At 31.7% G+C, this 13,515-nt stretch overlaps 1 protein-coding gene across 1 annotated transcript; it reads left to right on the top strand.

Moving 5' to 3' along the window:
• Positions 1-8,538: 8,538 nt before the first annotated feature.
• On the top strand, positions 8,539-13,012 carry LOC130894259 (protein YIF1B-B). The gene is made up of 7 exons (XM_057800954.1): positions 8,539-9,299; positions 9,369-9,464; positions 9,580-9,752; positions 9,851-9,991; positions 10,832-11,052; positions 11,138-11,318; positions 12,211-13,012. The coding sequence occupies exons 1-7, from the start codon at positions 9,266-9,268 to the stop codon at positions 12,373-12,375; spliced, it is 1,011 nt and encodes a 336-aa protein (XP_057656937.1). The 5' UTR covers positions 8,539-9,265; the 3' UTR covers positions 12,376-13,012.
• The last annotated feature ends 503 nt before the right edge of the window (positions 13,013-13,515 follow it).

Genomic DNA, 13,515 nt, shown 5'->3' on the forward strand with positions numbered 1-13,515 from the left:
TTATCGTTTTATTGATGGAATTTGTTCGGAGAAATGTTTAGTATTTCTAAATGCAACGCCACAATCTTGAGGATTATGTCGGCTTCGGTTGCTACCACAAAACGATCTTTTCCAATAATTAAAATAATGAAAAATCGACCATAGGACAAAGCCAATTGAATGATCTTGCTATCATTTCAATAGAATCAGACTAACTAAAAGACTTGGATACCGCAGATTTATTTAAGCACATATATATTGTTTCATGAAGAGTATGATGCTTATCAAAATTTTTATATTGCATTTATTATCGATTGAAAGGTAGATCTACCTGTGTTTGCCTGGCCCATATCGAGACACCAGCTACTGCGAATAACTAGAGGTGTAAAAAAATTAAATCCAAAAATGTGTTTGATTCAGAAGCCAACAAATGGAATCAATCCACCCCAATATAGATTTTCTTTAAATAAGATTCGGGGTGTTTGATTTTAATAGAGTCTTAATTAAATATAAAGAAAATTATTTGCAAAAAGTCAGATACTTTCTTCGGGGTTTAATCACCGCAAAATATGAAAAAAAAAATCTAAATTTACTCGACGTTCTGCCTAATAAGTGTAAAAGAGTTCTACACGGTGATTTTAACATTAACTTTACTAATTATTGAGCCACACGAGTATCTGGTAAATATTCTTAAGTAATTTCAGCTAAATACACATATGGATTTACCAACTCAAATTACTAAAGCAACTTCCTCGATTCTAGATTACATAGTTTCGGAGTTCCTACTCCATGATGTGAATCACTTAGTAATTAATTCAAGTCTCCCTGACCATGAAGTAGTCTTCACCGACTTTGTAATACCTTGTAAATCTCTTAAGAAAACCACTCAGTTGGTGACGATTATCTCCGAACAAAACTTCACCAAATTTCTTAACTTATATTTAGCAAATGATTGTATTGATCTTACTGAATATTTCTGAATCTAAATTTTCTCGATATAACTATCAGCTTCTTTACCCTCAAAAAATTTATCATCATAAATCATGGACTACGAAAGGAACAAGTACTTCATCCAAAAATATGAGATCGCTCTTATATTTTTGAAAAGTTTACAGATAATCCTCAAATACTCAATTATATCAATACTATAAATACAACAATTGCATCTCAACAGCTAAAAATTTCTCGAAAGAAACTTGATCTGTTTGAGGAACAAAACGCGTTCATCATTATTGACCTATTGAACGTTAGTAAGAATATTGCTCTAAAATATCTTCAAGTCATTCCTTCTAAAAGATCACTGATAGTCTTTTCCTTAAACTTGTAAATATATTTGAGCTAGAACAAACTATAATCAGCATTAAAAACAAGACTTCCTGCGGCATGGGCTGTTCCCCCAATTAATATCCTATCTTATCAGAGAAAAACCGTCTTTGTCTTTTCTTTTTAAACATAAAATCTTGGAAACTCAACATTTGATTTCTTACATTAGGTTTTTTATGATTTCGTTAATGCCTTTGATTGTGTTGATTATGAAATTCTGATTAATAAACTATAGTATTATGGCATCCGAGGTGTTTCTTTAAAATGGTTTGTATCTTACTTTGAATGTAGAAAACAACCATTCATAATTAACCTACTAGAACAAAAAATTCGGACATTTACTTCCATTCCATCATATTCAATGTCAGAAAATTATTACCTTCAGAATTAAAAGAGGCAAACACATTTATGTGTTTTAAATATTTAGGGGTTAACATCACGAGCAATAGGAACTTGAAACAAGAAGTCAAAACGCAAACAACAGCAGCATCTAGGATATCAGGATTCCTTCGAACCGTGATATGGAGGAATAAATTTTTAAATATCGGAAGCAAAACACGGATATATAAAACTTGTGTCAGACCAGTAATGACATACGCCATAGAAACGAGGGTGGAGACTGCAACTACTAAGCGGATTCTTAGAACGACCGAGATGAAGACGTTACGCTCAATCACAGGGAAAACATTAAGAGACAGAATAAGGAGCAATGAAATTAGAAGAATTTGTGACGTTCCGGATATAGTGAAATGGGCCAGAACTAGAAGAAGAGCATGGAGAGATCATGTCAATAGAATGGACGACGATCGACTGACGAAAATCGCAAAGGAAGAGAGACCCAATACAAGTAGACCGCCTGGAAGACCACCAAAGCGCTGGTATGAGAGCTGGTCCTCGGAGTCACAACTTAGGCTGCCTCTTTGAAAACACAAGACAAAGTCTAGTCTTAAAATAAGAAGAAGAAGAAACACATTTAATAAGTTCCGTAAATGGACAAAGGCGTTTCTGCTTGGATGACCTTATTATTCCGTTGCAGAATTCTCGATCTATCATAGACTGGCGTCAATATTTCTCTCTATTTTAAATTTGCACAACAGCTCCATAAATGATAGGTACGGGCCTGGCGAGATACCCAAAAATAAATTCAACTATACCTATTTCTATGTAGCCAAGTTTCACCTACTTCAGAGATAATTCTTTTGATTTTGATCGTATTGTTATGTCACTAACAATATAGGTAATCATTAGATTCCCATAAACCACATTATATTAGAATGAAAAAAGTTAAAGTTTTTTCATGAAAATTACAAGATTAAATATGGAGAATAATCGATAAAATCATGAATGCTTCATTATGTATCTTCGAGGCGACTGCAAGCAATGTCTACAATTTCTTCTCAAGCTAAAGTACTACAAAAAGGTACTAACGAAAGATAATGACTGTCTAACAGGACTGGTCAGTATGAAACTCAAAAGAATCAAGAATCGTCGATAATTACATAGTTCAGAGCCTCCTCCATTCGACCATAGCGATGATCGCCTCAGCCGCCATGTCATAACGTATCATTTAATAAAATCTGAGTACCTACGAATTAAAGTAATTGAAGGGGATGTCACACTTTTTTTCCGTCACGTTTCTGAATGGGGTATTTTTAAGAAATAGTACAAGCTAGAGGATACACGGAAAATTTGAACATGCGAATACAGAGTGTGACAAAGAGATTATTATCAATAGAATCGCTTATACTGGGATCAAAACCAATTCAACTGAAACTATCTTACTCTACTATGAGAGTATGAATATCCTTAAGGACAGGAAAGTTAGTTTTATCGTAATTTCTAGCATGTCGCGAGCTTTTTTAGGCTTAACTTATGATGAACTCTTTTACGACAAATACGATCCCACGAAAGCAAGTCAAATAGATGCAAATTGTGTTGACTTTTCAAACAATTCAGATATTTTGTTTAAGATTCTGCTTCTCATTGCTCTATATCCAATATACGAAGACTATTCTCAATGGGAGCTATTTTCCTGGGATTTTTATGTCCCACTTCCCAAGATGTTAGCACTATTCCTTCGAATTACCTAAGCCTTTAGATCCTCAAACAACCAGTCGCTGAACATTGGCCTCCCTTAACCTTTGTCACTGTGTACGGCCCCAAACAACTGTCATCCTCAATAAAACCATCCTCTTTTCTGCACTACGCTCTCTACTCAATAATTTTTTTGGTCTACCAAATCTTCTGGGCACATGGCCTTTCCAGCTCCATTATTTCAAGCTAGTTATTCTTTCTACCACGTACGTTAAGCCTATCTTATATTTGTCACTCTCTCCCTCAGAGCATCGCTCGCTGCATTACCCGGATTTTGTTGTTTATAGCTTTTGCTAAAGCTAGATTTTCAATACAATACAATACAAATACAATGTTGGATACTTTACAAGAATTATCAAGCATACTTTTGATATCGATGATGAGGTATGATTTTAGTACAAAAGTCGTCGGCTAATTTGAGGTGATCCATTTTTTCGCCGTTTATATTACTACCTTTGTTTTCAAATTCGAGCTAACCTAATCTTTAGATGAAATGAGCAAAACACTCGCTTTGAACCATCTGTATGCCAGACAGATGCACCTCGAGCTTACGCAAGATTTTTATCGACCTCTGATTGGCGGTCATTGATTATCACTTCGAATGGGATATCTCTGACCGTCGTGCTATGCATTTACTACATTGGTTGGTTGCAGTTTACCAGTTTTATCTATTCTGGAATCTTTAGGTGGCCTGTCAGATTCCCTGAATTGCAAAAGATCAAAAACATAAATTGGTAATTATTTAGTTTAGGTTGCGTACGCCCGATTTCCTTAAAATTTTAGTATGTTATACAGTTTTTTATCCTATTATGTTGGGCGCGGAAATTATTCCTTCACATACTTTTTCGAGGTCGAAAATTTAGATAGGTTAAGTTAGGTTAGGTTAGGTTAGGTTAGGTTATGTTAGGTTAGGTTAGGCTCATACTCAAAATATTGTACGACTTTGTCGAGATATTCATGATAACATACCTCGTTATGGAAGAACTAGATCTCATTATCGTCAGTATTTTTGAGAATTTCTATTTAAAAGACATAATTCATATTCAAATAGAATTGAAGCTGGAGAAATGTCACGAATGTATCCAATAGAAATTATTTGTACGTGTAAATAAATGATTATTGTTAGAAATTGATTTGTGTCATTACATTAGTCGTAACTAATTATATTTAATGTTAGAGAGGATTGGGGGCAGAGGGGAGTTATGTTAAAAGATAGTCTACATTTTTGAACAGACCCCCCCGCCTATAATCCTCTCCAACATCAAGTATTTGTAAAATATCAACTATTTAAGATAGTGTACATTTTCCAATGTATCTTTTTCAGCATAAAAAACTGTATAACATACTAAAATTTCAAGTAAATCGGGCTTATGCAACCTAATCTAAATAATTACCCATAAATTTAATGTTTGCAATCCGGGAAGTATTAAGTACATTTCTAATATTTAGCAGAGTTAGTTGTATGAAAAAATTTATATCAACTTGATTATTTTTTTCAATATAATTCAATTCAAATTATCCTCGGGGTTTCATAAATATTTATCAATCTATTTCTTTTAGTAAAAAAAACATATATATATATATATATATATATATATATATATATATATATTCTGAAATAAATCTATAACTGGTTACAGCAAATACACAAAAACTATCAAAAAACATGATACATCTTCTTTCTGTTCGTAACCATGATGTCGACCGCACATTCTTTAATAAATCTTTTGATTTCGTTAATGAATTGCAAACGGGTACCTGATGTGGGTCTTTTTTGCAGAAACTTTCGCCGTTATACGATTCGATTATTACGGCAGAATGGTTTTTGCTACGGTATGTTCGTTGGCTGCTCCTCAATATTATAATAGAGATCTTAAGAAGTTTTTGCTGTGTTGATAGACAACGTCGTTGATTTCAAAGCGGTGCTTATCCCGTTAAGAAACTATGATTGACTTTTTGTGTTACGAATATCTCATTTCTGTGTTAATAAATGTTCGCTATTTTTTAAAATTTATTGATCAATTTTCCTATTACCTAATTAGACATTATACAATCATTAGAAGAATCCTTAACATTTTCTAAAAGGATTATATTGTCATACCATAAAGACATTTTTTGTAAAGTTCATAATTTTTGACGTCTTAAACCATCTTATCTCCATCCATACCTTTTACATGGGGATTGTTCCAGCAGACTATCTGTAACTACTTGATCTTATCAAAATTGGGTCCCAACAGTATTAAGTTCAAGTAATAAACAAAAAGTTTCACGTTCCAGCAACAAATTTAACTTGATATCTATGATGAGGTATAATTTTAGTACAAAAGTCGTCGGCGAATTTGAGGTAATCCATTTTTTCGTCATCTATATTAATACCTTTGTTTTCAAATTCAAACTAACCTATGCCAGACAGATGCACCTCGAACTTAAGCAAGATCTTTATCGACCTCTGATTGGCTGTCATTGATTATCACTTCGAATGGGATATCTCTGACCATCGTCGAAAATGTAGATAGGTTAGGTTAGGTTAGATTAGGTTAGGTTAGGTTAGATTATGTTAGGTTAGGTTAGGCTCATACTCAAAATATTGAACGACTTTGGCGAGATATCCGTGATAACATACCTCGTTCTAGAACTAGATTTCATTATCGTCAGTATTTTGGAGAATTTCTCCAATGGGTAGTATTTCAAAAATAGTTTAAAGACATTTTGGAGCATATGGATCCGCGCATGTCAACACATATTTTAGATCGTGTATCGTACTTTATCAGCTGGTAAAACATTTCTAAAATGGCTATGTGCTCGTTTGGCTTAATAATAGGTAGATATAGTCAATTAAGGTGTAGTTGAAATTCGAAATATGATTAAAGCATACTGCTGAAACAAACCTGTGATCTCTCCATCTAGAGCAGCTTGTTCTTAACCCTCTGATGATAAGTATAGTTCTCTTAATTAGTCCATTTTTCAAATTCTGTAGAAGAGATGGTGGTTTCCTGTCTTGTTCGTAATATTTTCATCTCTATTTTCAACTGCCACATCAGCGTTTTTAAGAACTACCAACTAAACGTCATCTGTCAGCTTTTCGATTCTTGGTTGATCGAATAATTCGGTCTTGATCCATTCCAGATGATCCGTACTGATCTGATGATAAGCATAATTATCGTAAAGTGTCCTGGTTTAGGTTAGGTTAGAGAACGAGAACTTTTTGAAATTATTAAAAATAATAAAATGGCATACTTATGACATTTGTGCGCTACAACTCGTGAAGATTTTTAATCCGTTGAGATAAGGATGCGCCAACTCGGGATGGGGATATTTCAGGTAAACGAAAAGGTAGTAGGAATACATGATACAACTACCTGGAATTTAGTACCTTATCCACTTTGAGAAGTTGGAAAATTCCAAAATTGAAACCTAGAATTTCTAAATCCTTCAAATTGCATTTTAACATTAGGTAGGTACTACACAATATATAATAGAGAAATGAATTTGCAAAATTTGCGGAGGCCGTAAGTTGTAAAATCCCATATAACATAATAATGCACTTTTGCAATTGTTTAGGTTAGGTTATATAAGTCAAATCAGAATATGAATTTGCGAAACACGTCTGTTTTTATTACGTATTTATAAATATTTTTACTGAAATACAATTATTGTTTTTTATTTCATAGTAAAAATCCCGAGCTACATAATCTTCCGTCGCGAGTTGTCTAATCTTCATGACAACCACGATCACGGGTATTAAAATCACGATTTGGTGGCGCACGCTCAGAAGGAAAAATTTTGGACTTCGAAATATCAGACAATCGACATATCTACACAATATACAGTCGTTAATACACGCCACAAGGAATCGAGTAATAATGGCAAACATTCATTAACGGATTTCATCAGAAGAAGATATTTTTTTACTAATATATTCATTTTTCCATATGATGTCTTATTCAGATATGCTAATCTCGTTAACTTCCTCGTCTATTTCGTTCAATGTGCTACTTGTTGTTTCCACGCCCAAATAATTGAAGTTCGTAAGCTGTAACCCATAGATCATTTGAATATTACTATGCTCTAGCGGAATAAACGTTATTCAAAATTGCCAAAAGAGGAACTCCCGTAACGATTTCGGTGTCATTGCCATTAATAATTACTAAGAATATGATTCGTTACCAAGTCTTTTTCTATTCAAATTAGAGACTATACATTACGTCTCACGTCATACAAACATTCTTTTATTCCGGCAAATAAAGTTAATTGCTTTATACTCTGCTCTAAACCCACCATCTTGTTACTAATTTCTTCTATTTTTATTGAGTTTCATTGTTTCTCAGTGTAGTTTGAAATAATGTTGCATGGAAACGATCCATATCGTACGGTATACTTTTGTACAAAACTTAAAGCAATAAAAGGTAACGTGTTCTGAGGTTTGAAACCCTGCCCACCGATTAAATTTGATGGGTCAATGTCCATAAATGGCGATTGGTCTACGACGGAACGAATGCTGAACACCTAAAGCTTTCTTTCGTGATTTGAAATAATTAAAACCGATTTGGATATGGAAGTAAAAAGGGTGTAATGATGATGTGACTTTTTAAACTATAATTTTAGTTACGCTGAGAAAAATATTCAAATGTAATTGGTAGTTTCGGCTATGGCAGTTACTAACTGTTAATCACTTCAATCAAATCACATGGTTCAATCTATTATTTTTAATTCGTTGAGGTTAGGTTAGAATAGGTGATTCATTATATGAAACATCAAATATAATATCTATCAATATTTTTTTGGATTCAATTCATAATAATTAATTTTTGATCAAAAATGATAATTAAAAGTAATTTGAAAACTTCTACTGATAGTGTGAAGTATCGAATTGAAAGTGAAAACTTGTATTCCACTTCATGTTCTAATCGAAGTTCTAAATCCGTTTACGCGCGAAAATTTAAACTATCAGTGAGAAAGTGCAGCTTTTGATGATAAATTGTAGTAATTTAATTTTTAAATGAAATCGAGCTCTATTCTATAAACAAAATACTCATTTACTTTGATATATCGTAGACACATTCTTTGTTTGATAACCAATAAAACCAGATGTTCGTTTCATCAGGAACTTCAGTCTATGCAAATTTATTATCAATTCTTCTTACCAGTTTTCGTGGTATAGTCAAACATGTGTGGTTAAATTAATAATCCACAATATATTTAAAAGAACATATTATATTATACATTATACAAGATAAATTCTTTTTCGGACTTAGTGCTGCTATCTGTACAGAAGCTGCTGAATTTTATTGCTTTTTTATATAGGTGCCTTCGGATGTATGTTCTGATAAATTGATAATGTAAAGATATATCATTGTTATCATTTTTAAGTGAAAAATAATCAGAACTAATTATAATACACATAATTCTAATATATATTTGAGAGTCTTGAAATTATGATATAATTATTAATTTGCTCACAGAATTTATATATTGAAGCATAGATATAAGTAGTTAATTTAAAACCAAAAAGATGAACAAATTCATTATTTTACCATTATTAGGACAATTTTAATATTAACCCATCTGTTAGCAAATATATTCACTATTTAGTTATACTTTACATTAAAATATATTAATAAATACTACTAAAATTTATTTCATTTGCTAATAAAAATTATAATACAGGGGTTAAAACAATACAATAACTCTAGTTCCTGATCAATTTCTATTTCCTGGATCTAAGAATATTAACCCATAATTTCCAGCCATTTCCAGCATCATTCCGTCACAATGACAATGTCAAATCAAACGTCTGTGACGTGTAGTAGTGTCTAAAATATGGTTAATTATTTATTATTTAAATTCAATCTGAATAAAATATATTAAAATGAACTACAACGCAAATACTGGTGGTAGACCATGTAAGTATAAAATATAATTAGAAAAATTCCTGGCCAGTGGATAAACTAACCTTAAAATTTCATTTTAAGCCCTTGGCAGAAAATTAAAGAGAGTACCGGCTACCATGCCCCAACAGTCGAATATGTATCCGACTTTAGATCCCGGAATGAATAACTTTCAACGAGGTAAGTACAAATTCTTATAATTGACATTTATGTTAAGCTACCGATTGTACTCAAATACGTTTATTTCATTAGTTGAACGTTTATTCGTTGAAGTGTGCATCTGTATTAATTTTAGGATATACTTCAATGGATACACCTCCACAGGTTACAAGTACTCCGAATATTTCATCTCAAAGGCAAAACTTGAACCAACCATTCAACATGAATCCATTAGCTAGTGGAACCCCAAACATTAGTGTTTTGGGACAACCAGTAGTACAAGATATGGCTCTACAGTATGGGCAACAGGTATAATAAAAATAAAACAAAGTGTTCAGGATATTTACTTAATATTATTCGCATATAATTTGAATTGGATTTTTGTTGATAAAATGTTACAATTGTAGTTAGCAGGTGCTGGAACAACAATGTTAAAAAATGAAGTTGAAAAAATTGTACCTATATCAAAATTAAAATATTATTTTGCTGTTGATACAAAATATGTTATTTCTAAGATGTTATTGCTGTTTTTTCCATTTACTCATAAGGTAAGGATTGTTCTTCTAAAATACAAATATTATTACTTAATAAATAATCAGGGACTTAACTAGGGTATATGGCAAATAGGACTGGCAGCAGCTAGAAGAGGCTACAGATGCAAAATGCTAAGTTTTGCATGTTTTATTCAAATATCTCATAGAAAAGTTTAAGTAGCATAGCTGCTGATTGAATGCTCGATGTTCGCCAACTACAAACAATTATTTAAGTCTTAACAAAGTTAATTTACTTGAAAAAAAATAGAGATATAACAAAAACCAATTTACAGCATCATCTCCAGCAATGAAATTTAGGATAAAGAAATTTGACAGTTTATAATAGATTATTTTAATAATAAATTGTTTTGCTTACTTACATTCCTTTAATTCCAATAACAGTTTGTTAATTTGAATTTAAAGCTTTTGTAAGAAATTAATTGAATTAAAATCAACATATTAAACAAATGACTTGTTACTACATAACTGGACATGACAACTCCTTTAGGCTTCTTCGTACCTTGATTGACATTGGAATAGAAACAGTAATCTGGGGTCTGGCAATTTTAATCACACTTCTTGAAAAGCACATGGCAAGAACATTGTACGCGTGCATTTTATTATAGCTCTGTTGCAATTATTTTTACTCTTATTTTTTTCTTATGAACTCAACAATGTTTTGTGTTTTACTTGCATTTTGAACAAAGGCAATTTTGCGCTCTTGGCGGGGCCCCTATGCCTAGCTACGTCCCTGCAAATAGTATGAGATCTTTATATAATTGTCAGAATGTGGCAAATTGAAATCAAATAAAACCAGATTTAAATTTAACTGTATTAATGGAAATTTGGTTCAAGGATTGGTCAGTGAAATATGAACAGGAAAGTCCTATACAACCCCGTTATGAAATCAATGCTCCTGATTTGTATATACCAGTAATGGGTTATGTAACTTATGTAGTAACTGCCGGTTTAGTACTAGGGATGCAAAATAGGTTTAGTCCAGAGCAAATAGGAATTTTGGCATCATCTGCGTTAGCTTGGTGGGTTGTTGAACTGGCTATTTACAGTGGCACGTTGTAAGTAAATTTTTTTCACAATTTCTTTTGTTTTTGTAATTTTTTTCTAGTAAAAGTGAGATAATTTGTATACCATTTTTTTCAGGTATGTTATACAAGTACAAATCAGTCTTAGGACTTTAGATTTATTGGCTTATTCAGGTTACAAGTTTGTAGGGACTATTTTTAGTATTGCTGTCAGCCTTATAGCAGGAAGATTAGGATACTATGTATGTCTAGTTTATTCCAGTTTCGCTTTGGCATTCTTCCTTGTAAGGAGTCTCAAGGTAACTTATTGTTCATTAAATTAGATCAATAATTTTATTAACAAAATATAATGATAATATCACAAATGTTGAATCAACATTTGAAAACTTTATTTTTGTCAATTTTAATTTGATTTTTATAGTGAAAATCTTTCTTTTTGAGTGTAGGTGTGTTATATCCTGAAATTTATCATTTTGGCACCCCTCTAACAAATAATTTCGTCCGTCTGATTAAAGTTATTTTCCTACAAACCTTTATTAAAAAATTATATCAGGCTTTTATGTAAATTTCTTAAACACCACTAAGCAATGCAAGATTTTTGAGAAGTTTACTTGGTTCTGGTCTTAAAAAATGCTGTATTGAAACACTTTTAGCAATTTTATGTATTAAATAGTGTGTCCACATCCGAGGGACTGAAACAAAACAAGTCCAGGCACAAAAACATGACTCTGAACAGTATGTAATGTTGAGTTATGGCTATTCTTATTTCTATATATATATATATATATATATATATATATATATATATATATATATATATATATATATATATATATATATATATTGGGAAATCCGACTCTGGTTGTATCTTATATTTAAACATTTTCGATGCTATTTCTAGAACTCTCAGTAACATTCATATTGAATACACTATTTAGTACTAAAATAAGTTTGGTCTTTCGAGACTTCCATTCTGCTGCTTCAGATCTGACTCTAAGAAGCGAACAGTGAAATTGTGAGTGAAGTGTGTAGTAAACATTGTTTCCATTATTATTTCATATTTATGTGGGAATTTATAGAACCTTTGGTAATATTCATACTGTTTACTACTACTTTCGGGCTTCTTTAGTGACCTATGGAAAGTTCAAAGGAACTGATAGTGTACTGGTATTTAATAAATTTTCATTTTAGGTTCAAGTGTTATCTGAAAGTGTTCAGGAAACAAGTTATTATGGATCCAGAGCAACTACAACTGGACACAAGAGACGTCGATATTTCCTCTTATTTTTGGCCGGTGTCCAACCCGTATTATCTTGGTGGTTGTCATTTCACTTATTAGCTAAGGAAAGTGCTTAGATTAATTGATAAATAACCATTAAACTTTATATATTTTGTAACTAATTGCTTAACAGTGTGTCTTGATATTATTACAAATTATTATAATCTTATAAAGGATTTAATTTTGAAAGAACTGGTAATATGTTTAATCATTTTAAATTAGTATCTTTTTGGAAATTTATTTTACTGGCAAGTTTATATTAAATTATCAGTGTCATTCTGGAATCTCTTACTAAAAAAATTATTTCTACATTAATAGTTTGATGTTTTCTGTTGAGAACTGTTGCAAAAATTACTATTCATTGAAACATTGCTAATAAAAATACTAACCACTCTTATCGGTACAAATTAACTTATTTATAATTCATTTTTTTCAAGCTACAAAATGAGCTTCCATTATTTTTAACAAATAATTATTATGTGTAGTGATATAGTTCATAGTTACATTGTGAGTGGTTGAGCACATAGGCCTTGGAATAGGCCTGTCGTGTCCCACTTGACGTTACCAAAGTCCGATGTCAATGAGAAGCTGATTAGGCGTTTTGTCATGAACCATTTAGTGATATGTTAATCTTATTTGGATACACTGTACGCTTTATATATGATAAGTATAACATTCATTTGATTTTATATTTAATAAAATGGTATTTTTTTATATGTTTGTTTGAATTTATCCTGTTCTAAAAATAAAAAGGCTTTACAAAGTAACTGCTACAAATTTTTATATTTATTTTTTACTTCTATCAGCGGAAAAATAATTGTTTAATTGAATAAATGAAATGAAAAATTGAATTAAATTGGCAAATAGAAAATACAACAGAACGCAACCAAAGATCGAGCCAAATAAATGTTATTGACAAAACAAACACTATTTAACATACACTTCTTCGCTTCACTTTGATTCTTCTACAACGACATATATTGGAAGAGTAGAGAAAATTGTCCATAGTACCTATCAAAAACTTTTAAACCACAATCAGACTTGCTAACCATTTAACGCCTTAAAGGAGCCTTTACTTAATAGACCGTTATAAATCGGTTATGGGACCACTATATTTTAAAGACTAAGTTGAAGGACACTTTAGTTAAAGTGCCAATTTGCCATTTAGGGTGGGATTATGAAACCGGCCGTAAATATAGGATAAACATTAAAGAGCG

The sequence above is a fragment of the Diorhabda carinulata genome, chromosome 5, assembly GCF_026250575.1.
Source record: "Diorhabda carinulata isolate Delta chromosome 5, icDioCari1.1, whole genome shotgun sequence".
Taxonomy (NCBI): Eukaryota; Metazoa; Arthropoda; class Insecta; order Coleoptera; family Chrysomelidae; genus Diorhabda; species Diorhabda carinulata.

What these genes read in the sequence shown, in the direction of transcription:
- LOC130894259 (XM_057800954.1), top strand. Translation starts at nt 9,266, where the DNA reads ATGAACTACAACGCAAATACTGGTGGTAGACCAT. An exon ending in AAATACTGGTGGTAGACCAT is followed by an intron (nt 9,300 to 9,368) that starts GTAAGTATAAAA and finishes TTTCATTTTAAG; the next exon opens with CCCTTGGCAGAAAATTAAAG. An exon ending in AATGAATAACTTTCAACGAG is followed by an intron (nt 9,465 to 9,579) that starts GTAAGTACAAAT and finishes TATTAATTTTAG; the next exon opens with GATATACTTCAATGGATACA.